The 23,996-nt window shown below is 42.2% G+C and overlaps 1 protein-coding gene across 3 annotated transcripts in view; it reads left to right on the top strand.

Moving 5' to 3' along the window:
- Window positions 1-22,924, top strand: part of SLC45A4 (solute carrier family 45 member 4) — a 68,228-nt gene extending 45,304 nt beyond the window's left edge. For all 3 annotated transcript variants that reach the window (XM_071738499.1, XM_071738498.1, XM_071738500.1), the window contains 6 exons: window positions 8,760-8,948; window positions 12,088-12,267; window positions 12,371-13,446; window positions 13,536-13,635; window positions 14,604-14,815; window positions 16,284-22,924. In XM_071738499.1, the coding sequence (XP_071594600.1) occupies window positions 8,760-8,948; window positions 12,088-12,267; window positions 12,371-13,446; window positions 13,536-13,635; window positions 14,604-14,815; window positions 16,284-16,646 (2,120 nt within the window). In that variant the 3' untranslated portion in view covers window positions 16,647-22,924. The remainder of the gene's footprint in view (window positions 1-8,759; window positions 8,949-12,087; window positions 12,268-12,370; window positions 13,447-13,535; window positions 13,636-14,603; window positions 14,816-16,283) is intronic.
- Window positions 22,925-23,996: the final 1,072 nt, after the last annotated feature.

The raw sequence follows: 23,996 nt of genomic DNA, 5'->3' as shown, positions 1-23,996 counted from the left end.
CCTATAGGAATTGCTAAGCATTTTTGCTATAGTAAAAAATCTACAATAGCAATTGTAGTGTTCTACTTCTTTGGTGTTTCTTTGTGCAGGGTATGTCCTATGCCTTAACTTTGATTCCTTCTCTAATTTTGATTACTTCTCTTCAGCAGGAGTGGCTGATACTGGCATGTATGTCTGTTAGAAAAGGCATAAAGAAGCAGAAAATCAGATTGTTTTAGCAGCAGCAAGCTAGAAATCATCTTCTACTTGAAGGTTACTCCTCTGGAAGTAGGTTACTAGGAGAGTTAGGAACTTTTAAAATAAATAATTAAAGGTTTAAAAGCTTTATTTGACAGCATTTGTGATCATGCTAACAGGAAAACCGTATTTGCCTGCCAGCAGCTCAGTGTGTGTGTTTTTTCTCCAGTGCCTCAGATCTCAGCTGTTCTCAGGCTTTTGCTTCCCCTCTCTCCCTCTTCCACACGTACCTTTGGCTCCCTTCTCTTAACATATGCTTCTCTTTCCTGACACAGCATCATAAAACTGGGTTATAAACTAGAAATTGTCAGGGAAGCCACATAAACCTTTCTACAACTTTGGCAGGATGGCAGTGAAGGAGCAGAGCTTAATGAAACACTGATGACTCCCATGGTTGCCAAATATGAGCAGGGGAGGAGAGTTTGTAGGAGGCTGAGAAGCAATAATTGAGCCGAGACAGAAAAGGGGAAAACTGGATGATGAAATCCTTTGAGGCCTGTCACTTATTTCCTTAATTCCATTTTTCAGAAGTGTTATTTAACCCAACATGGTGGCTGCTGGCACGGGTAATTTCAAACCAAATGGCAGAATAGCTTTGCCAGAAGGGGATATTACTCTTCTACAGCTTTAAAAACACCTCCAGGACTCTGGTGACTGTTCACTTTATTGGAAACACTGCACTAATATTTCTGTACTGAAGCTGTTGGAGAGCAAGGGCATTGTTTTATTACCAGCTGAGTTGTTTTTCTTTCAAAATGGGTAGCTCTAGCCTAGTTGTAGGCATGGTGTTGTGATAGTGTCCAAATTTTGGGGAGTGGTTTCTGCTGAGCGTGTGACTTTTTTTTGCATCCAGTTACTAAGGGAATTCAACATTTGAAATACAAGTCTTAAGGAAATGTTGGGGCAGTTTTTCCAGCATCCCTAATCTAATTTCATCCTTTCTGTGTTCCCACTGAAGAGCCAGCCCTCCCCTCACTTCATTTTATCCAGAGCAATAACAGAGCAGCTGAGCAAGGCTGAGAGCCCAGCACTCCCAGCTGTCGTGCAGACATCCCTGCTGACAAGAGCTAAACAGGAGGGGAAAGGAGAGGGTGGATTTCTTGCAATAAGGTGATAGTTTGTGTTCCAGAAAAATGCATTCCAATTGCAGAGCACACGTATTCCTGCCTATAAGATGTAGATAATGTGCTGACAGCTTGTGAATGTTGCAGGCTAAGCAGAAGAGCTCATATTTGACAGGCACAAGAAGAATTTCAGGATGTGAACTTTACCAGTGGGATGATTTAAGCCATAAGTTTTGATACTCCTCCTATTTTACATGGTGTTTATTGCAATAGGTCATTTTTGAGACATTGAGCAAATAAAGGTGCCTGACAACTTGAGAGGCCATCATTTTCAGGTAGAATCCTAGCAGCAATTGAAAACCTCCATGAGTTCATTCTGAGTTCTTCCACCTGCATGCTTGAAACCAGAATGGTCACCCATGCTGGTCAGTAGCATTTTCCTCCAGAATTGTTGTGCAATTTGCAGCTTGTTAAGAGTGGCTTCTGAACAAGCACTTTGCTTGAGCAACTATGGCCTTATCATACAAGCTTGACAGGCATCATTTGATAAAGAGCAAAATTTTTCACACAAAACCAAAGTCTGATACTGGGTTTCCTGTCTTCTGGCACCAGCAGCCATAAGATACTGAGCACAAGAGGCACAAACTGGTGTCTGTCTCTTGTCATACAATATTAAACTGTGATTTCAAGTAGTACTTAAAATTATTTCCTCCCCCCACATCTGAAAGCTGCTTAAATCATTGTAAGAGGCACCAGGAGAAATTACTGTGCTTTTTCATATCCCTTCAGCGTTGCTCAAAGTTCCTGTTTCAACCCAAAAGTTAAAAGGTGGTTACTCATGGGTGCAGTAAACTCAACATACAAGTGCTGACTGTACTGCTGATTCCAGTGCATTGGTTCAACAAAAATTGTCTCAGATTTGGGTTTTTTGGCAGCTCAGTCCCCCACGAGCTCTAACCCATTGGAAGCCCTAAAATCTGTGGGGAGACAGCAAGAAGCAGAAGGATTTGTGGCTGAAATTTCATGCTGATAGAGTTGTGAAAACAGGCATGAAGGTTCTTCAGGGGACCCAAATGTGTGGCAACTTTGTATTTTCATTTTAAATATCCAGGAGAGGATAATGGGGTATGTTCATGAAATGATTGCAGCTCATTCTAAAATCTCAGTTCCCTGTATAGGCCATGCAGAAAGCTCAAATGCTTGAGTTTGTGGTGGGTTTTACCATTCTGTTCTAACAGGGTGAAGAGCAGTTATTGGGGTTCTGACTTTTTCACAGCTTCTTGATAAGCATTGGTTTTGCTTGCCACACTCTTGAAAAATACAGTCTAAACAAAGCAGCTTGTGTAAGCAGTGCAGTTTAAACAGATCAATATAAAATATGTTTTTAACAGCACACAGTACTTTATACAGGGATGAAGTGGGATACAAACTGTTTGCAGGGCTTGACAGCTTTTTGTGTTCACAAATTTGCATGGTGTTTGCTTTAAGAGTACAAACAGGTCTCTAGGTGATGATTTCTGACGAATGAAAATAGGAGCTTAGCATCCTATTCCCATATCAGATCTTATTGTTAAGCTTATAAAGAACTATTTTTCCCCCAATAGAACTTATCAAAAAGAGGTTTTGAATAGAAACTGCTGCATGTGACTTAATCTTTCTTCCATGTAACTCGTGACCTCACGCAGCCCTTAGACTGATGGTGACACAGTGAGCATTTCCTGTGAACCGTGAGCAGTGCTGGTCCCACTATTGTTGGGCACTTTTTTTGTCTGGGAAAAAACAAACCCTTGTTTACTAGAAGCCAGTGTCCTGTTTGTTTGTAGCTGGCTGGGAAATGCCACATTACAAGGGTCTCAGTGGCAGTCGTCGCTGCTAACAGAAGCTGTTGTGTTTTGCTCTTTTTCTCATTGATTTGTGTGAGACTTCTGAGGCTGCCTTGTGACCTGCTCCAGATTCAGTTCAGGGCATAAATCCTAACCTTGTTTATTCAATATGGTGGGTTGGTTTTTTTTTTTTTTTCCTTCTTGGTGTTTTCTCAGATTAGCTGTCAGTAAAAAGCTAAATAATAATCCTCCAACTATTATTCCTCCCCCAAGAAGCCACCAGGTGACTCTTCCAAGTTGGCAGATGCTGGTTCCCTTTTAGAGCTGCTGCCTGGCAAGGCAAGCACAGCAGTGGAAAATGACAGACAAAATAAAAAGAACAGCATTAAACTGGTAATGGGATGCAGCTGCTTCGAGTCCACCACATGTGAGTCTCAGCAGCCTTTGGGAAAGGCATTTTTGATACTTCTCTTGGCCATATAAAATCAGTCCCAGCCTGGTTATAGCCAGTTCCAGGTGGGTACAGCAGCTCTCAGCAGTTGGGACATTCCACATGTGGCTGGAAAAGGTTGTGGCAAGGCAGTCATATGGATGACAAGCTCTGTACTGCCATGGAATCCAGTCAGAGCCAGCATCTGAACATCTGTTCTGCACATCAGGGACTGGAGGCTGCAGAGCTGCTGGCCAGGCACATCACCAGAGCCAAGTTTATTTAAAATCCATGCTATATCTGAACCCTTGTCACTGGATGGGAGTGTCAGAAGGATCTTCTCAGTGTCAAAATATTTTATCTCTTTCTTTGTGCTTGTTGTCTTCTTGGCCTGGTTTGGATGCCTTCTGAACTGTCTTCCCATTGTAGAATGTGGCCAAGTTGTGTAGGTGTAACAGCATATAGTTACAGAGAAAAGAACCATTAGGGTCTGTAATTATATTTATTGACTGCCTGGTGCCCTTTGCAGGCATAATTTCTATAAAGTTTTATTATTGGAGCATATTCCTGTTTTGAGGCAACAAACGTGGAAGACTTGAGGGTGTGTATATATATATATATATATATAGATGCATGCACACATATATACATTCTCCCTTAAGTATTTTAATTTTCAGTCATCTTATTTATTTTGCTTCTCCTGCCAAATCATGCACGCCAACCTAAACATGGATGCAGATATTCAAGGTACTAAAACCAGAACAGCCTCTTTTAGAGGAAAAAAGTATTTTGGGGTTGGAGTTCTCCTCATCTGTCTGGAACTTTCTCATTTGTGTGAAAATTTCTAGCACTAAAGCAAACCTACTGTTGAAATGATGAAAGTCCTGTGTAGACTGCCAGTATGAAGTGTGAATTTTAAGAATGTAAGTTATGTTTCGAAGTGGGATAGTGGAGGGCAGTGCTCAGTGCCTTGGAAAGCTCTTTTCTGGAAGACCCATGGTAGAACATAGCTGTAAGCTTTATAAAAGGCTTCATTTTCCAGCACCAGTGCTAAGCACAGACATCAGAGGTGGCAACCAAATCCAGACAGAGAATGAAGGCTCTTCCAGGCACCAGAGGTGTTGCCTCCCAGAGTGTTTTGTTTCACTGCTTATCAGTAACACATCTCAACTTTAAGATACAAAAAGTGCAAAAGGAAGCTCTGGGTAACTTTAATCCCCATTGCTGAAATTGTTGTGTTGTTTGCCTGCTTGTGTTGTTCAGGTGAGGAGTTTGTTGGCCATCAGACAGGTTTGGGAGGGAATTCTTCCCCCCAGTAAATTGATTTTTTCCTGTGCTGTTTTATTTTAGCTTGCATGGGCACCAGCTTCTCACCAGGAGTCTTCTCTAATCCCACTCAGTACCCTTCCACTTGCATAACAAACTAAATACTAATGTGGAGATATCACTGTTTACATACTTATGATAAAGAAAAGTCATACACTTCATTTAATACATGACAGCTATTTTGAATTCTGTGTGGCTGTATATAAAACACAAATGATGATTTTGTAAACTACTGGCTTACATTTGGAATGCAATTTATAAGAGCCTGGCCACTTAGGTTCCAGAAGTGGTTCTACAGCATTTCAACAAGAGAAAAAGCAGGTTGTGCTCCTGTTGATGATTCCTCCCATTGTACAATCTGTGGGAATGGCTCATGTTTCACTCAAAAGTTATCCCTTTCCTGTTTACTTGGAGCAGCACTGAAGGCTTTTCAGCAATTCTTCCATTTTTCTTGGCATGGGGATAATTCTTGTATAGATTTTTATCATGGCCTCTTTTTCTAAAGATAGATATATTGGCCTCTAAAGAGTAGCTCAAAAGAAATTAATTAAAAAATGGAAGCTCTTTGTCTAAAGAAGGATCTCCAAACATAAAGCATAATGTTCTTGGGGTTTTAGATGTTTTTAACCCTTCCATAAAAGCCACATCCCTAGCTCTAAAATCATTCGTGTATTTTGCAGAGTAAGCAATTTTTTATGTAAATATTTGGATTTGGACTTATAAATAAAAGACTTAGGTGTTGGGAAGATTGCCCTTTTCAATCAGTGAAAAAGCCTTCCCAGAAAAGTGTTTCAGGCTCTCCCTTCTGATTCAGACATGGAAAGATAAGGCTCCCTAATTACCAGCATGAAGCAGAGGTCGGGTAAAAACCATTTTTTCCTTTCTTTTACTGGGCTGTAAAATCAAATCAGAATGCAGGGCCTTAATCTGATTTTGAGTTACTACAGGCAAAGTTGACCTTGAAAGTGCTGAAGTCAAAGTATTGCTGGCAGTAAAAATCACTGTGTTTTTTCATAATCTCAGGACATTTTTATGACATTTGGTTAACTGTGGCTGTAAAGCATAAAAAAGTACACATCTCTTCCATTTAGAAATGTGCAGTTTTTACAGTAAAAGGAAAAATATTTGCAAACAGCTTTTACTTGTCTGCAGAAGTCATTTCAAATCATCATTTTGAGTGGTTCAAGTGTTCCCAGAACTTCTTTTTGCTAAAATTTGTCTGCAGTAGAGAGAAGTGACTTTGTAGACAAAGTGGCAGCCACAAGGCCAGAGGCACAGCAACCTGAAACAGCATCCCTGGATATATCCCTATTACTTGTCCAGGCAGTAGGAGTGTTTCCTTCTTGTGTATGCTCATGGTCTCCATTAAAACGAGTTGGTTGTCCTAATGGCTCTCTTTTTAAAAGAGACTCTTAATAGTGCCCATTATGCTTCAGTTTATTTAAGGCTGTTTATTCATATCAGATAGTGATGCTTGTAATACTAGTAACTGAGCTCTTGCTGGCCTTCATCCCCTGTGTTTATTTAAAGCAAGTGTATAATTTACTGCAAAACCTTCCCAACATCTCTCAAGTGTTTACTGATGGATGAGCTGGAGTGAGATGTCCCAGCTCATAATTCACAAGTCACAACATAATTCAAGAAAGAAAAGTCTGTTCTCAACAGACACCCCTCTTCCAGTGCCACCACATCAAGTTATGTCAGATGGTGACCACTACAATGAAGTTCAGTGACTTTGGCTCGGCTAAAGCTTAAATTTTGTTTAAAACAGCTTCCCTGGAGTGAGCTGGCAGCACACAGTAGCAACCTCTGCTTCATAGTGGCTGCTCACCAGCGTGGCTCTGAGGAGGATGTGTGTTTACACATTGCCATCTCTTCCATGCCCTGCAGAAGGATCACTCACCTGCCTACCATTTACTTTTGCTTGCCAAAGTTTTCTCTTTCCCATCATTACCTATTTTTTGAAGCAGAAGCCACACACATCCATCTATTACCAGCTCAGCATCAGCATCCTGGGGCAGGTGAGGTGCCAGTTAAACACACAATACCTGAACCTGCTTGCTGTTGAGCTTAGGGAAGTTAAAATAGAATTTAAAATTTAAAACCTCAGGGAGATGGAAGTTTTCTCTGCACTTCTTGCTTGGATTAAACCAAGTGCTTTAAACCCAGTGTGCCCCCCCCCCAACTTGTGTTCCATGCTGTGTCCCAGACAAAACTTTCATGCCAGCCAAGACATCACCAAACAGCTGGAAAAGCTAAGCAAGAGGTGGTGGTTTGAATCATAATGTGAAGCTGTGCAAACACAGCCCCTTCCTGGAGACCTAAAACCTGACCCCAAAGGAGTTATGCTTATTTATGGCAAAATACAGCTTATTTTCCTATAATACCATTTCTACATCACTGCAGAGTGCCCAGCAGCCTTGGGAAGATCTTGTTACCTCGTGGAAGAGGTCAGCATCCTTAGTCAAGATTTGATGGCACTTTAAACAGTAGAAGATTAGACTCTGAAATTTGCAGCACAGGCTATTTTGGGCAGGGATTGGTATAATCCTGCTTGGTAATGGATGCCTCAACGTGCCAGACAGGGAGCAGGAGGTACAGGTACTCACCAGCAAAGGTCAAATACTGCTCATGTATTATTATTATTATTATTATTATATGTGGTTTTGAATAATAAGTGGTTTTCCTTCCTAGGGTAAAGAGTTTTTCAGTCTTGGCATCGGTCAGACTGCAAAAAAAAAAAAAAAAAAAAATTGGTATTTTTGTTTTTAATGCTTTGCTAAGAAACATGTCAAAGTGATTACCTGACCTGTGGTGATCAGCTGAGGGGACAGATCCCAAAGGAGCTGAGTGTAGTTGGTCTTCTGGGCCAGTCTGCCATCTGCAGGCCATTGCTTTCCATGCTGGGGAGGTGTAAAGCCTGGCTTTGGGGGTTCTTTCCATCTCCAGCAATCGTGGATTATAACAAATTTGGGGGGTTTCTGTGTAAATCAAATTTGTCTCAATCCAATCCTGTGAATAGTCACCTCAGCTCTGGCAAAGAAAAGGATAGCAGAGTTAAGCAAAACCTCCTTAGATTTCTCTAGAGGTGAGTGAATAACTGCTTTTTATTGCCTGTTGTTCAATTTCAACAAACATTTTTGTGCTTAGAGATTAGACCTTTGATATAATGGACAAATTCTGTCTGTCGTTCACAGCCCATTAAATCTTTGGTAACTATGGTGGTGGTCTCAGTACCAGTATTACATTTGTCTCAGTTCAAACATCAAAAGTCTCTCTGAGAAGGGGATATGTGTTTATGACCACCAGGTAGCTTTCCAAGTATTCTGAAGAACTCTGTTTTTTCTTTCACAAATAGGCAGAAGTTGTAACAAAGCTATTGGGCTTCCACACAGCACTGGCTGCTGCATCTTTGCAGAGGACGTCCCCACTCCTATAAAATAATGCAGCATACAGCAAATTGCAGCAAAAGTCTGGTGGTTTTGGGCAGTAGTGACTTATTGAGACAAGTGATTCCACGGCTAGATCTATTTTGTTTTCTTTCTTTCCTTTTTTCCTTTTTTTTTCTTTCCTTTTTTTCTTTCTCTTTCCTTTTTTTTCCTTTTTTTTTTTTTTTTTTTTTTTTTTTTTGTCAACTTGTATTTCAACAGCTTAAATATTTGTTACCTCCTTTATGCCCAGGTATTTGAAAGATGATCCTTAACTGTTTTTTTTAACCACTGATCACCAGTCTTACCTGAGCTGTTCATTTGGGAAGGGCTGTGCTGCAGCTGAATTATCGCCCGATTTACGGTTTTCTAAGTTATAACGCAGCATCCTGTATAAAGTGAAATGTCTGTCTACCACATAACCATGAAATCATTTTTCTCTTTGTTTTAGGTCTTCCTGAACAATACTACAGCCTCACTTGGTTCCTCAGCCCCATCCTGGGCTTGATCTTCACTCCACTGATCGGCTCGGCGAGCGACCGCTGCACGCTGAGCTGGGGCCGCCGGCGGCCTTTTATCCTTGCTCTCTGCATTGGTGTCCTCTTTGGAGTTGCACTTTTCCTTAATGGCTCTGTTATAGGTAAATAATAACAATAATCACCTGTGGTTAGCTCCTGATAACATATATGCTTTGAGGCTATTACATAGGAAGTAAAAGGTGATGATAGGATATTGAGGTCCTGGAGCAGGTCCAAAGGAGGCAACTGGGCTGGTGAAGGGACTCGAGCACAGATCCTATGAGGAGAGGCTGAGGGAGCTGGGGGTGTTGAGGCTGGAGAAGAGGAGGCTCAGGGGAGACCTCATCGCTCTCTCCAACTCCCTGAAAGGAGGTTGGAGCCAGGGGGGGGTTGGGCTCTTTTCCCAGGCAACTCTCAGCAAGACAAGAGGGCACAAGAGGTCTCAAGTTGTGCCAGGGGAGGTTTAGGTTGGACATTAGAAAGAATTTCTTTCCAGAGAGGGTGATCAGACATTGGAATGGGCTGCCCAGGGAAGTAGTGGATTCTCCATCCCTGGAGATATTTCAAAAGAGCCTGGATGTGGCACTCAGTGCCATGGGCTGGGAACTGCAGCGGGAGTGGATCAAGGGTTGGACTTGATGATCTCTGAGGTCCCTTCCAACCCAGCCAATTCTATGATTCTATGATTCAATTGATGTTAAATGTGTTAAATTCATCCCAAATCTCTGCAACACTGTGTTTGAGTTATCCACCTTCCATGGCTTCATTCTTCTCCCAAAGTTAGGGTGCTGTGCTCAGTATTGTGCAGTGGGAGCTGTGACCGACTGCAAGTGCAGTGTTATTCATACAATGGTTGCCAGCACAATGTTTGCAGTGGCTCGATCCTTGACATGGGAACACTGTAGCAACCTGTTCACAGGGAAATGTTTCCTGTTGTGATCCTTTTTCCCTTTAATGCATATCTGGCAACACATCCTGTTTCCAGCATTATTTCAAAAATTATCTTTTCACTTTTTCTTGTGCTTTTCTTAGACCTGGTATTGAAAAAGTCCAGAACACAGTTAATATTTGTTTATCAAAAACTATGTGGGAAAATAATTTTTCCTGAGCCCCCATCAAAGCTGGTAAAAATAGTTTCCCTTGAACATAGTTTACTACCCAACTTAATCTCCAATCTACAATCTCTTTGTAAATTTAGTGTAGGAGAGGTGACAGCAAGTACATTTGGGGAAGTGTTTACATCATGGTTGTACTGGAGCAAATGAAAGGAATTTAGCACCTAATAATATCCTCTTGGCTCTCCTTCTTTTGGGTTGGATGCAGCTCTATTGTTAACAAGTTTTACTAATTGAGGGAAATGAGTGGAACATTACCTTGGCTGGAACACAACCTGCCTGTTAGCTTTTTGAAGCCAGGTTGGGATGCCTACCATGGGTTTCCTTTTTCTGCACAGTGCAGTGGACAAACAGTTCACATGAGAGATGTTCATCTTGGGCTTTTTTTTTTTTAATTCACCCAAGCACTAAATAGTGATCACTTGAATTGCTATCATATGGTATCAATTGTACTTTGTTGTTGTGTCTCCAAGACTTACTCCTTCTCCAGATGCATGCAAGATGTTAGACTGCAGTTCTCTAACAAGGTTTTAATTGAGAGGAAGCTCTTATTTCCACACAGTAGTTTTGGTCAGTGTCTATTGACATCATATGCAGTTTATGTGCAAGCAAACATCATGTGCAGTTTAGAAGTTTATTTTTGAAGTATTTCACCTTTTAATAAATCATTACAAAATATTGCCTTCCATTTTCCATTCTTTATTGCACAGTAACACAGTCTGTTGCATGGCTTTCTAAAATGCCTGTGAGTTCCAGATAGCCAGGGTGGGATTTTTTTGCACTGAAACTTCTCTAAAACATAGAGGTTGTTTCAGTGCACTATGAAAGGGAGCTGCATGCTTTATGCATCTGCTTCTGGGACATGGTTGTGGTAGATTTGAATTAAAATCTTCTTCTGAAAACCATTTTAAACACTGCTGTGCCTCTTCCAAGGGAGTCTGGAGTGAACTGAAGTGAGAGGTGTTCCAGGGTCTTCCCTAGACCTGTGCCATATTAGAAGATAGACAACCCTTGAGCTACTATTTAAAACAGATGCACAGTATGATAAAGCAACATTAGTCTCCCCTTAACTGAATTTTTTTGAAATGGTGGCTTGTGTCACTTTTCAGAGAGAAAAGGCTCTGCTTACCAGGCTTGCAAAATGGAGAGCAGCTGTGTACAGATCTTACTCAACTCTTGTTCTCTCCACTCTATGCCCTGTGCAGCTTTCCACCAAAATTCAAAGCCCTGACACTGTTGGTGTTTTCTGCTGTAAGTGGTACATGTGTAAACTTCTTTAGTATTCAGAGGATTTGGTATAAATGAGGACTGAATATGCAGGAATCACAGCACTTGAGATTTAGATGATTTTTGGTGGCTTAGCCAGTTCATCTCTTTCCACAGTCATTTTCCCCAGTTACACTACTGGCTTTATCAGAGTCTTGCAAGTGTAACACTTAAATCTCTCTGATTCAAGTAATTCATGCTTTTGTCAGTGGTTCATTTAATGACAAATTCTCCAGCTATATCCTAATGCTGCCTTTCTGCTCTCTAGATCAAAAGCATTTCATCCCATGCTATCAATAGAAGCTGAATAAATGCTTTTTGCAATGCAAAATGCCCTCATGTTGCTTCATCCTTAAAAATTTTACTTACAGAAGTGATCTAGAAAACACAAGTGTTTAAGAAAAGCAAAGAGAGAGGTTAAATTTCACTTTTGTAGTGGTTGTGCTGCAACCATTACAGGTTAGGCACCTTGTCAGAAATGCTGCCAGCAGTTCAGTGTCACTGCTTGATAGGGTAGGACACTTTGGGCTAGGATGCTCTCCTCTCTCACCTGTCTGTCCTCTCTCTGTCTGTCCTTGCTAAAAACAGCCATCAGCATTTGAAGGAAATGTGAGAAACATGAAATAGCATCTAATGCTGTCAAAGGCATGAGAGAGCTTTTTAAAACAACATTTTGAAAAATAAATATCCTAAACATTTAAAACCATGATCTCCTGCCCCAGACCTTCCATGAAGCTGTGAAAAAGTTTTTTACCATTTTACTCTGAAGTTTCTAGGGAGTGCATCGACCACCTGCCTCTTAAGGAGTTAAGCTTGCACTTAGTGGTTTTCCCTTGATGAATGACAAGCTCAGAGTCCTCTTTTTTTTTTTGTTCCTCAGGCCTGGCTATTGGTGATGTCCCAGACAAGCAGCCCATTGGTATAGTTCTCACAGTGCTTGGTGTTGTGGTCTTGGATTTCTGCGCTGATGCAACCGAAGGGCCGATTCGAGCTTACTTGTTGGATGTGGTGGACAGTGAAGAACAAGACATGGCCCTTAATATCCACGCATTTTCAGCTGGTATGGAATTAGCTGATACATTTTGGGCAGTTATCAAGTCTTCCTGACCAAGTTGTGGCTGAATTGGTTTTTGCTGAGTGCTCTTGTTCTTTCTTTTCCACAGGTCTTGGAGGAGCAATCGGTTACATGTTGGGAGGGCTGGACTGGACACAGACCTTCTTGGGTGGTATTTTTAAATCTCAAGAGCAAGTCCTTTTCTTCTTTGCAGCCATCATTTTCTCTGTCTCAGTTGCTCTCCACCTTTTTAGCATTGAAGAGGAGCAATATAACCCTCAGCAGGACAGGATTGATAACGAAGAGGACACACTTTCCAGTGTCAAATACAGTGGTAGTCTCCCCCCTCTTAATCGACTGAATGTAATTAGCGAGGAAGAACCCTATGGAACCTCAATATTCCATGATGAGGTTCAGTCAGAACACGATCTCAACATGGAGTTCCTTGAGGTGAACATAGTGAGAAGTAAGAGTGACTCAGTCCTGCACATGCCCGATGCGACGCTGGAAATCGAGTCGGAGCTGCTTTTCCTGCATGACATCGAACCCTCCATCTTTCAGGATGCTTCTTACCCAAACACTCCTCACAACACAAGCCAAGAGATCATGAAGTCCAAGCTCAACCACCTGTCTGCTTTCCTCAGGGACAATGAGAAAGAGGAGGAAATGCTGCTCGATAATCGCTTAAATGAAGATAAAGTCCTGAACATCAACGGCTCCCTGCCAAAAGAGTTCCTCAACGGGCACACTAGGATAGGCATGAAGCAATCCAGCACTTCAAACTCCATGAGAAGGAGGAGGCACATGTTCTACCGCCAGCCCTCCTACACCTTCTCCTACTATGGCAAAATTGGCTCCCACCGCTACCGCTTCCGCCGGGCCAACGCCATCGTCCTCATCAAGTCCTCGCGCAGCATGAACGACATCTACGACATGCAGAAGAGGCAGAGACAGAGGTACAGGCACAGGAACCAGAGTGGGACAACAAATTCCAGTGGGGACACGGAGAGTGAAGAGGGGGAAACCGAAACCACCGTCAGACTCTTGTGGCTGTCGATGCTCAAGATGCCAAAGGAGCTGCTGAGGCTGTGCGTCTGTCACCTCTTAACTTGGTTTTCAATCATTGCTGAAGCTGTCTTCTACACAGACTTCATGGGCCAGGTCATCTTTCAGGGTGATCCAAAGGTAAGGGAACAGTTACCATTGGCTGACCTGCTTCTGGTGGCTCATTTTTTGAGTTGTGCTCATTACAAGTAGCTTTGTGTTTCTTGCAGGCCCCTTCCAACTCAACTGAGTTACACGCCTACAATGCTGGAGTTCAGATGGGATGCTGGGGCCTGGTCATTTATGCTGCTACTGCTGCTGTTTGTTCAGGTAAGAGACTACACAATCAGACAGGGGAACTGCACCTCATTTATGTAGTTACATGGGAAAAAATAGTTTTGCTTCAGATAGCATCCACCTCCTTGTTCGGGGTGAAGGATATTTTGGAAGAGTGTTTCATGTGGTCATAAGGAGAGAGGCTTCTTTAAGAATCAATATGAAAAAATTCCTCCAAATGTTGAGGAGGAAGTATGAACAGATTGGTTCAGTGGCATAAAGGACAAAATTATATCAAGGATACTGAATGGCATTTAGCTAGTCATCAGGAAACTAAAATTATGCTTGTTGGAAGATTCAAGCATGCATAAGAGGGTTTTGGCAAAGACTTTTGAAAAGCAAAGCTATAAATATAAATTTCTGAACGTCTTTATTGCTCTCTAATAACAGATAAACCAAATCCTGACAATTCAGGCTTGAAATGCAGACTGTGAAACTGAGAGCTTTTGGCAAATTTAAATTCTGCCTTTTGCAGCATGAGTTCAGGCAGCTTCACAGCACAGGGACTCCCTCTTAGTCCAGAAGTGTCAAAGTGAGGTTCAGCTTGTTTCTGAACCCAAACTGAACTGTGGCTGTTAGCATCAGTCATCTGATCACTCTGTCTAGTGAATGTCCTTGTGTTCTAAACAAAATCTCCTCTGTGCTTAGTGCACCTGCTCTGAGAAAATTATTCAGTCCCTAAAATTAATGAGCTGACTGAGTGGGTGACGATCTCTTTGAGCACCGAAGGATTTTGTTCTGCCTCAGAACTTGGTTTAGGTTTAGGCAAACCTCTCAGCTCATTTGTTCCTCAATTTCTGGAGTAGCAACATGTCCTTTTCCCAGGATAGGCTGAGCTATGCTGCTAAGCCAAGCCACACACAGAGTGAGCACCTGAGTCCTAGATAGCATATCAAGCTGTCACAGCCACCTCAACATCTTCACCAAGTACACTGATATTTCTGTTTTCTTTATCTCTGCAGCCTTGTTGCAGAAATACTTGGACAACTATGACCTTAGTATAAAAGTGATCTACATCCTGGGCACGCTGGGTTTTTCCCTTGGCACTGCAGTGATGGCAATGTTCCCCAACGTGTATGTCACCATGATAATGATCAGCACCATGGGAATAGTCTCTATGAGTATCTCCTACTGCCCCTATGCACTTTTAGGACAATACCATGATATTAAACAGGTACGTGGAATATTTTGACTACTTTAGTCAAGGCAGAGCATTCATGTTTCTCTGAAGAGCACAGTGGCCAAATGAATTTATTAAACCCTGTTATTTGAGATCCCTGCTTTGTTGAGATGTGTGTCAGATTTGTCCTTTATAGTAAACAGCAAGAGTTGCCCCTTTAATCAGATGGTCTTAGCATCAAGTTGGCTGAGTGGGGCTATGGTTGTTTCACCCTCTGCTGAGGTATAAAAGAATTTGTGTGTATAGAGTAAATGAAGAGAGATGAAGTAGTTATTGGAGTAGTTATTATACACCTAGAATCAGAGACTGGTTTGGGTTGAAATGAAGCTTAAAGGTCACCTAGTTGCAACCCCCTGCATGGGCAGGGACACCTCTCACTAGATCAAGTTGCTCCAAGCCCCATCCAACCTGGCCTTGAACACTTCCAGGGATGGGGCAGCCACAGCTTCTCTGGGCAACCCATTCCAGTGTCTCACCACTCTCACACCTTGTTGTTACTGCTGTTTCTGTTGTGTTATGCTAGGATTACTCATGTTCTTTGCAGTCCTAGATATTGAGGTGACTCTGGAAGTGCAGCTGTAGGTTTAGGGAGGCATAAGGCAAAGTGATTCTGCTGGAAACCAGGACAGATTTACTTTCCACTCCTTAGCACCGTTCCATTTGGGATGCAAATTACAGGAGGATCACTCATTTATCATTATCCCATGTTTCTTTATTGAGGTTGGGAAGGGGATTCCTGTCTATAATCATAAAATAATTTCCACCAGCTGTTTAATGTCAGTTTCTTTTACAAAACCTCTTGGAGCCAATTCATGCTAGACATGCCCCAGTAAACAGCCTGCCTCTTAGTGTGAGACAAGGATGAGATGAGTGATTGATGAGTAGATAAGGAGATTGTTCTCTCAACTTGTCCAGTTGAGATTATTCTCTCAACTTGTCCAGCTGATATTGTTCTCTCAACTTGTCCAGCTGATATTGTTCTCTGAACTTGTCCAGTTGAGATTGTTCTCTGAACTTGTCCAGTTGAGATTGTTCTCTGAACTTGTCCAGTTGAGATTGTTCTCTCAACTTGTCCAGTTGAGATTGTTCTCTCAACTTTCCCAGTTGAGATTGTTCTCTCAACTTGTCCAGCTGAGATTGTTCTCTCAACTTTCCCAGTTGAGATTGTTCTCTCAACTTGTCCAGCTGAGATTTTTCTCTCAACTTTCCCAGTTGAGATTGTTCTCTCAACTTGTCCAGTTGAGATTGTTCTCTGAACTTGTCCAGTTGAGATTGTTCTCTCAACTTGTCCAGTTGAGATTGTTCTCTCAACTTGTCCAGTTGAGATTGTTCTCTCAACTTGTCCAGTTGAGATATTTCTCTCAACTTGACGCGTAAGGCCGGCGTGGGGTTTTGAGGAAGATACCAGTCTTGAAAGCTTTGTTTCCATGCATTTCTAACACATTTCTTGCCTTTTTTGCAGTACATTCACCACAGCCCCGGGAACTCCAAGCGCGGGTTCGGCATCGACTGCGCCATCCTCTCCTGTCAGGTTTACATCTCCCAGATCCTGGTGGCCTCGGCGCTGGGCGGCGTGGTGGACGCGGTCGGCACGGTCAGAGTCATTCCCATGGTGGCTTCGGTGGGATCCTTCCTGGGTTTTTTGACAGCTACCTTCTTGGTCATCTACCCCGAGGTCAACGAAGAGCCAAAGGAAGAGCAGAAAGGACTCGGCCCTCCGGAGGCAGCCGAGGGCAGCGGCGCCGGCGCCGAGAAGCCGACGGTGCTGAAGCTGACGCGCAAAGGAGCCGCCGCGCCGGAGCTGGAGAGTGAATCAGCTGTCTGAGGCCATCGCTGGTTGTTCACCCACATTCCAGGGAGGAACAGGTGCAGGATCAAGAACTTTTTTGTTGTTGTTGTTTGTTTCGTTTCGTTTTGTTTCCGGGAAAACAAATTAGGATCTTCACTACTTGGAACTAAAATGGCGGAAAAAAAAAAAAAAACAAACCAGCAGTTTTTGTGCAAAAGTGTAAATGAAATTCTCTAGTCCTTAACTAAGTAGGTTTGGACAGGTAGCTACGATGCTAATTGCTTTCTCTGCAACTTAGAAATGTCATTTCTGAACACTTTTTTTTATTAAGAATACATTTAGCTTTTGAATAAGTTTTATTAATCTGCATGAGACACAGTGTATACAATTAGCAGTTAGAAAAATTTAAGTTTTTGGCCGTTTTTAAACTAACTGAAAATGGAAGCTATCCTGACTTACAGTCTCTTGCTATTATTTTTTTTTTTTGTCTGAACATTTCAGATGTCACTAGTGTAATGGCTGTATCAAATACTTAGACCTCTTGATCAATTCTTTTCATAAGCATGATGATATTGCTCTGACAGCTACAGTTCTTTCAAGTTAATTGTAGGCTTCACGTTTTTGTTAGTGCAATTACTACAGAGTAGAGTTTTATTTGCAAAATACTTTCAAGAAAAACAAAAGCAATTACTGCAGTTTCTGAGAAACTGCCTTGAATCCTTTCAGTCATACTGTTCAACAACCACTCCCAACTCTGCTGCATGTCAGGAGAAAGTGACACGGGGTGACGGAAGGAGCAGCAGTTGGGAGAGGTGACCAGCACTGACAGGTTTGTTTGTTGTAAATTTTTTTTTTTTTTTAATTATTATTATTTTTATCACAAGTGCTGAATTTTATGAATGTCGTTGGAATACGCTGTGACAATTCTTAGCTGAGAGTTTTGCGTGCTGGTGAGCTCGGGGTGGGGTTTCTTGGCATTTAAAACCTGATCATCTCTGGATTGAAGCTGCCGTGGAGAAAAGGGTCTCTCTCTGGGGTCAGCTTTGTGGGAGGGGGCATGCAGATTCTCTTTTGGAGGGAGAAGAAGTCGTGGATTAATTGCACTTTTTATGATCCTTTAACCTCCTGGCTGGGAAGGCAGCAGGCAAGGTAAAGGCACGATGTCAGTACAAGGTAAACCCAAGGCCTACCTCCATCACTTCATGGCATAGTCTGGATGTACACAAATCTGTGTCAGAAAACAGTTTTTCTTAGGCCTTAAAAATTCAATCCACTCGCATGTGTGTTGCTGTTCCAGCCCCTGTGCTGGAGAAATTCTAGGCTGGAGCTCTTCCAAGCTGCTGTACCAATGTTGTCAGCACAACCTCCACACCCCCTTCCTTGATTCAGGACATAGCTGCAGTGCAAAGACAATTTTTTTTATTTTTTTTTTTTTTTTTTTCTTTATGAAGAGCTTGGAAGAGTTGTGCTCATCTGATTTAAAATGGTGTTCAGCTTCCTAGCAGTGTGTGCCACGATCCAGGGGCAGCCACAGCTCAGAGATCCAGCAGCCATTTCAAAGCAATTTTAGAAACTGAACTTTTCTGTCTTCTCCCAAGAAGGGTTTGTGATGCTATTTACTCATTTTTCTCATGGACCTCGGGGCTGCAGTCAGTCCCTGTGCTGAACAAGCAACTCACAGCTCAGAGTAAGAGTTCTGCTGCCTCAGACTTCTCATTCTACTTAAAAATGCATGTGTCAACCATGCTGCAATATAGGCATTCAAACAAAAATATCTATTTCAAGATGAAAAGCCGTTTTTAATAAATTACTTGAATCGTCAGTGTATTTAAGAAATGTGTGTTTTGGTAGGTTTGAAGTTAATGTGCAGTCTTGGCCAGCATCTTTGGCAAAGTCCTGGTGGGTTTCTGAGCTGAAGGTTTTCAGCAGGTGCCAATGTCCTGTCCCGTCAGGGGGACAAATGCTTTTTTAGGCTGGTGAGATCACCAAGCACTAAAATAAATGTAATCACACAGGACTATAGGGGTGGGGTTTGGTTTTTTCCAAGTGTTTTGAGGAAGTCTTTTTCTGTTGTTGTTTTGGGGTTGTTGTTTTTTTTAAGGTGAATGCTTTTTTTATTTAGAACACATACTGTGAACTGTGTTCAGGCAGGGGAGTCATACTACTGAAGAACATGAGACCTCATCAAAGAAATCAGTTGTGAGAAATACTTTACTACACTTCTGCCCTGAATTTTATCATCTCAATTACATTTAATATATCCTGGTGATGTTCATGTGTAACAGAGATGAGTTGTATTTCACCCTATAACTGGCATTTGTTATAAAATACATACTGAGTTAGAGATTTTTAAAGTGGCTTTAATATTTTTTATTTTTAAGGAAGATTCTGCTTTTGGTTAAACAAACACTGTCAAGTACTCCTTATTTTAATCTCTTGTTTCTGGAAGGGTTTTTCTACAGCTTAAAAGTCTGCTTTAATTACCCTTTTCCCCATGAGCCTCATAGGTCAGTGTGGGTTCAAACTGCTGCCTCCTTTGTAGGTCAAGACTTCTGTAACAGCACCAACTTGACCAGGGGGAGAGGGCGAGGTTGAAGCTCCCTCTCACTTCACACCAAGCAGAGGGAATGCAAAAGCTTTTTGGAGGGTGAGCCCACACACATTTATTCAGCTTTTTCAGTGAGGAGAAGGGGTAAGGAGCACAGAAGTACATTTTGAATTCAGAAGGTTTCAATCAAAGGCAGGGCTGGTCCCAGTTTGTCCCCAGCATTCAGCAAAGCCTCATTTCTAAGAACGAGATGTCAAAATCCATATTTGAGGTTGTTTATGGGGCTGTTTAATTACCCTTCCCAACAGATGAGTACACACACTGCCTTGGAGCAGGAAGTGCTATTTCACACCCCTCTAAAGCTGAAGGAAATAATTACCCATTGTAAACTCACTGAAGTATTTGTAGTGTTGCCAGAAGAATTAACTTGGGGGAACCCCTGCCAAAGTATCTCCTCCTGTACCTTGGCCAGCCCCTGAAACCACCACTCTGGCTCCACTCTGCTGCTTCTGACACTTCCCAAGATCATTCAGTCTTTCCTAGCAATGCTTTCTCTTGACTTTTGAGAGTTTTCTTTCTATCCCAGGCACTTCTCAGGGTAGGGTGGGCAAGGATGTGTTTTTTTATGTGTCCCTTACTTTTTGCTACAGAAATAATTTTTTTTGGGGGGTCATGATTAAAAGGTAAAGTTAGTACCATTGTATGTGTTTATTGCAGAAGTTGTGGGAAGAGAGATTTGAAGGTTGGGGTTTTTTTTTCAATTCCTGGTGACAAGAAGCATCACTTTTTATTCATCAGCATTACTGTACAGCCACATCCATCCCATCTGCTCCATCTCTTTGGACCTTTACTGCAGCAGGCTTAAGGTTTAGTGGGTTTTTTTCTCTGTTGCTCTATACTGTAAACACTTGTGACATTCTGCTGCAGCCCTGCTGCCATCTCACACCTCAGACATGAGGCACCCTGAGTGCTCAGATTCTCAAGGGCCACACTTCCAGAATTATGAGGCAATTAAGCTTAAACTTGAACCACTTTGAAAGGCACAGGGTGTATTTTGCACCGCTGGCTTATTACTGCAAGAGTCCAGCAGGATCTGCACTGTTCATGGATGGCAATTTCAGACTCCAGAAGCAATAATTTCTTAGGAATGTTTCTCTTCCTGCTGGTTAGGTGACTTCCATAGAGATTTATTACCTAAATAGCCTTTTAATAACACAAATCTGGTCATTTGCTAGGGCTGGCAGTAAGCAGTTAGGGAAAGATGCAGGTTGTGCATCATCAGAAAGGAGTAAACAGTAAATCCAACAGAGGTTGGTGCTCCTTGAGACACACACAGTGTTTCTTTCCCCCTTTCACTTGGAGCCTTTTCCTAAACTCTGAAATATTCCCAGTGAAATGGGTTGGAAAAGGAGGCAGCTGTGATTTTAGCCTCCCAGTTTCCTTGCCAACACTGGCACGTGGACCCCGTGATGAAACAGACTTGGGGTGAGGTTTTCCACAGAGGGAAGTGAGGGCTGAGCCTCTCTGGGTCTGATCTGAATCCCCTCAGCACTTGGGATGAGAGTGACACCAGGGATTAATTACTGCCAGGTGCCTCATTAAAACCTCAGTTCCGTGATTACAAACACATCCCTCACTTTGGGGTCAAGAAAACCTCCAACATCCACCACTAATTCCCGTGGCTTCCAGTGGGGTCTTGCAGCCAGGAGGGTCGAGGTCACATTTATAAATGAACGTGGAGAAAGTCACAATTTGCTCCTGGGAAATCTCCTTCCCCATCAGGGAGCTCAGGGGGGGATTTCTTCCCTCCTGGAGACGTGGCACAAGGGCACAGCATTGAGGTTTTGGTGGTCACTGAAGTTGTCACTAATTTTGTGCAGACCCCCAGGTTGGGCAAGGAATTCCCTGCAAGGAATTGTAGTAGTTGAGTCCCTGAGAGTTGGGTTTTTTTTTGGGTGAGTGTGTGTCTGTGTGTGTGGGTTACACATTTTTATACACACTGCTTGGGCCAAAAATACCTTTGGTGGTTGTGTGCTCGTCCTCACTCAACAATGTTTTTGCAAACTGAGTTCTTCCAGGTCTCCCTCATCCTTGTCTGATGTGAGAGGAGCTCAGCTATAAATATGTATCCTATTTAAATAAGTAAAAACTCCTGCATGATATTCCAAGCACATGTAGCAGCTTCGGCATCTGAAGTATCTGTTGTGAAAGAGAAGTTGGGTTGATTTGCAGCTGGTTTTGTCCTTGTTTTTCCCTCTTAACAGGCCAAATAAATGTAACAAACACCAAATGTTGCACAGAAATGTTATTAATGGCTGCGTAGAAGAAATACCAAATTTTATTTTTCTCTGCAGAAACTTTATGGTTACAGAGAGTCCTCTAGCTGTAAATCTTCCTTAAATGACAAATCTGAACCTTTGTGAAGTGCGTCGAAAATGGTCATTTTAAAAAAAAAAAAAAAAGTGGAGCTACCCAAAGTTTTCTGTTCCTCATGTTGCATCCAGAAGAAGCCATTGGCCAAGGGGAGCTGCAGAAGCTCTTGGATCAACTGGATTTTGTTTTCTAGGCTCTGCAGCCCAGACAATTAGAAAATTGTGTTAGATAATAGCAGAAAAGCTCAATTACTTTCATAATTTCACACTAACATCTTCCCCGGGCAGCAAGCACTGCTTATTAAGATGTCTCAGTTTTTTCTTGTAAATTTAAATTAAGATCACTCCCTGGAAAACTGATCTGGTTTGGTTCCTAAACCCAAGCAGCCCTGTGGCTCACTCATCTTTAAATCTTCCCCCACCCCAGGGAGCATGGGGGGACCTCCCCCACCTCCCAGGAAGAGAGCATCTGCTTAAAACTAAAACCTTTCAATGCCTTTATGACCTGCAAAAGCTTTAGCAAAACCTCAGGATCCATGTGGGATGCTCTAACACATTTTTTTTTTCCTTAAAATTTGAAGTTGGGGGTGCAGCTCTAAGAAGTTGTCAACCAAAAGACACCTTATTTGATCTGCACCTATTCAATCCTCAGCCACAGCCAAACTGTAGTGACACCCCCCACCCAAAAAAAAAAAAAAAAAAAAAAAAGTAAAAAAATACAAACGAACAAAACCAAAACCCAGGAAGATTTTCACTCATCACATTGGCAGGTCTCAATTTTTATTTCTGATGTAACATGAACACTAAGCCCTTTTGGTAGCCAAATGACCAGCTTGTTTTAAATGCCTCGTATTACTAGAAAGCTGCATATAGGCATCTCATAGCAGAAAAAAAAAAAAAAAGAAAAAAAAAAGGAAAAAAAAAAAAAAGAATATTTAGTTCCTTTGTGAACTGGCCATATGACAACTACTTTTTTATCAACTTATTAAGTTGGGGCACTATAATAGCTCTTGCTGAGTTTAGCAATGTTTATAAGCATGTGTTAAACACATAATGTTAAGTTTTATGAGGAAAAAGGGATAAAGAAAAGTAATGTCACAGGTGAATGTTTGAGTGCGTAGACGGCATAATGTATGTATGGTTTTTTTATTTCTACACTGTTGAGCTTATTTTCTGTTTTAAGGTTAAAGAAAAAGAGATTTGTTGCATGAGAACTGTTTTACTGTGTTCCGCACTTTCCGTTCTTTTTTTTTTTTTTTTTTGTATAATCTTGATTTGTTTTTCATTTATGCCTAGAAAAGAAAAAAATCAATTTAGAAATATTCTACTCCAACGAGACATTGTGTTCTGATCTGTCATTCTGAAGTTCAATCTTAATAAACATTTCAGTAAGAGTTGGTGGCTGACTGTCCTGGGTCATTTGTAGGGCAGGGGACCAGAGCTGCTTCTCCTTCCCCTGCTTTTCCCCCCCCTGGGCCAGCAGCCCTGCAGCCTCCCAGGCCAAACCTCTGCTGCTTCTCCTTGTCCCTCAGCTGTGCAAAACAAACAAAATCCACTCTGAGATTCCCAAAGTTCACAGAATTAAGGGTTGGACTTGATGATCTCTGAGCTCCCTTCCAACCCAGCCAATTCTATGATTCTATGAATGGTTTGGCTTGGAAGGGACCTAAATGATCATCCAGTTCCAACCCCCCTGCCATGGGCAGGGACACCTCCCACCAGCTCAGGATGCTCCAAGCCCCATCCAACCTGGACTTCAACACTTCCAGGGATGGGGTATCCACAATTTCCCAATGCAACCTGGGCCAGTGTCTCATCACCCTCACAGGAAAGAACTTCTTCCTGATGTCTGACTTAATTCTACCCTCTGCCACACCTCCTCACCCTATCACTCCTCATAACAAATCCCTCCTCAGCTTTTCTGTAGCCCCTTCAGGTGCTCTAAGGGCTACCTGGAGACCTTACAGAGATGCAGCTGACTGAGCATTGGCCAGGAAATTCTCTGAAAGCAGCAGGGCTGTGTTGGAGAGGGTGAGCAGGCTGTGGCCAAGCAGCTCTGTGAAACCTTTCATTGGGACTGTGTGACCAAAACCATACCTGCTCTCTATGAGTAATTAATTAATGCTTCAAAAAAAAAAAACACAAAAAAACAAACAAACACAAAAAAAAACCCAAAACAAAACCCAAAAAAAACCCCAAACCAACCAACTGAAAAAAAAACAAAACAGAAAACCCAAACACCCTCCTACCACACCTCAGCTGACAAAAAAGAAGCCCGAGTGTTGCAGTTTGCAGATGCTCAATAAATTCACCTGGTGCTTGCAGGGTTCAGGTGTAATGGATGGAGGAGCAGGGGATGGGAGGGGGGGATCTCCCCACCTGCAGCCTCTGCTCCTGCCCTGCTTGCTCTGAGCCCTTCCCAGGGGGACATGAAGGGGGGGTGGCTGTCACCTGCTAAGCCTGCAA

The sequence above is a fragment of the Heliangelus exortis genome, chromosome 2 (assembly GCF_036169615.1).
Source record: "Heliangelus exortis chromosome 2, bHelExo1.hap1, whole genome shotgun sequence".
Lineage (NCBI taxonomy): Eukaryota > Metazoa > Chordata > Aves > Apodiformes > Trochilidae > Heliangelus > Heliangelus exortis.
Note: the sequence above shows the minus strand (reverse complement) of the source record. Positions and strands in the feature narration are given on the sequence as shown.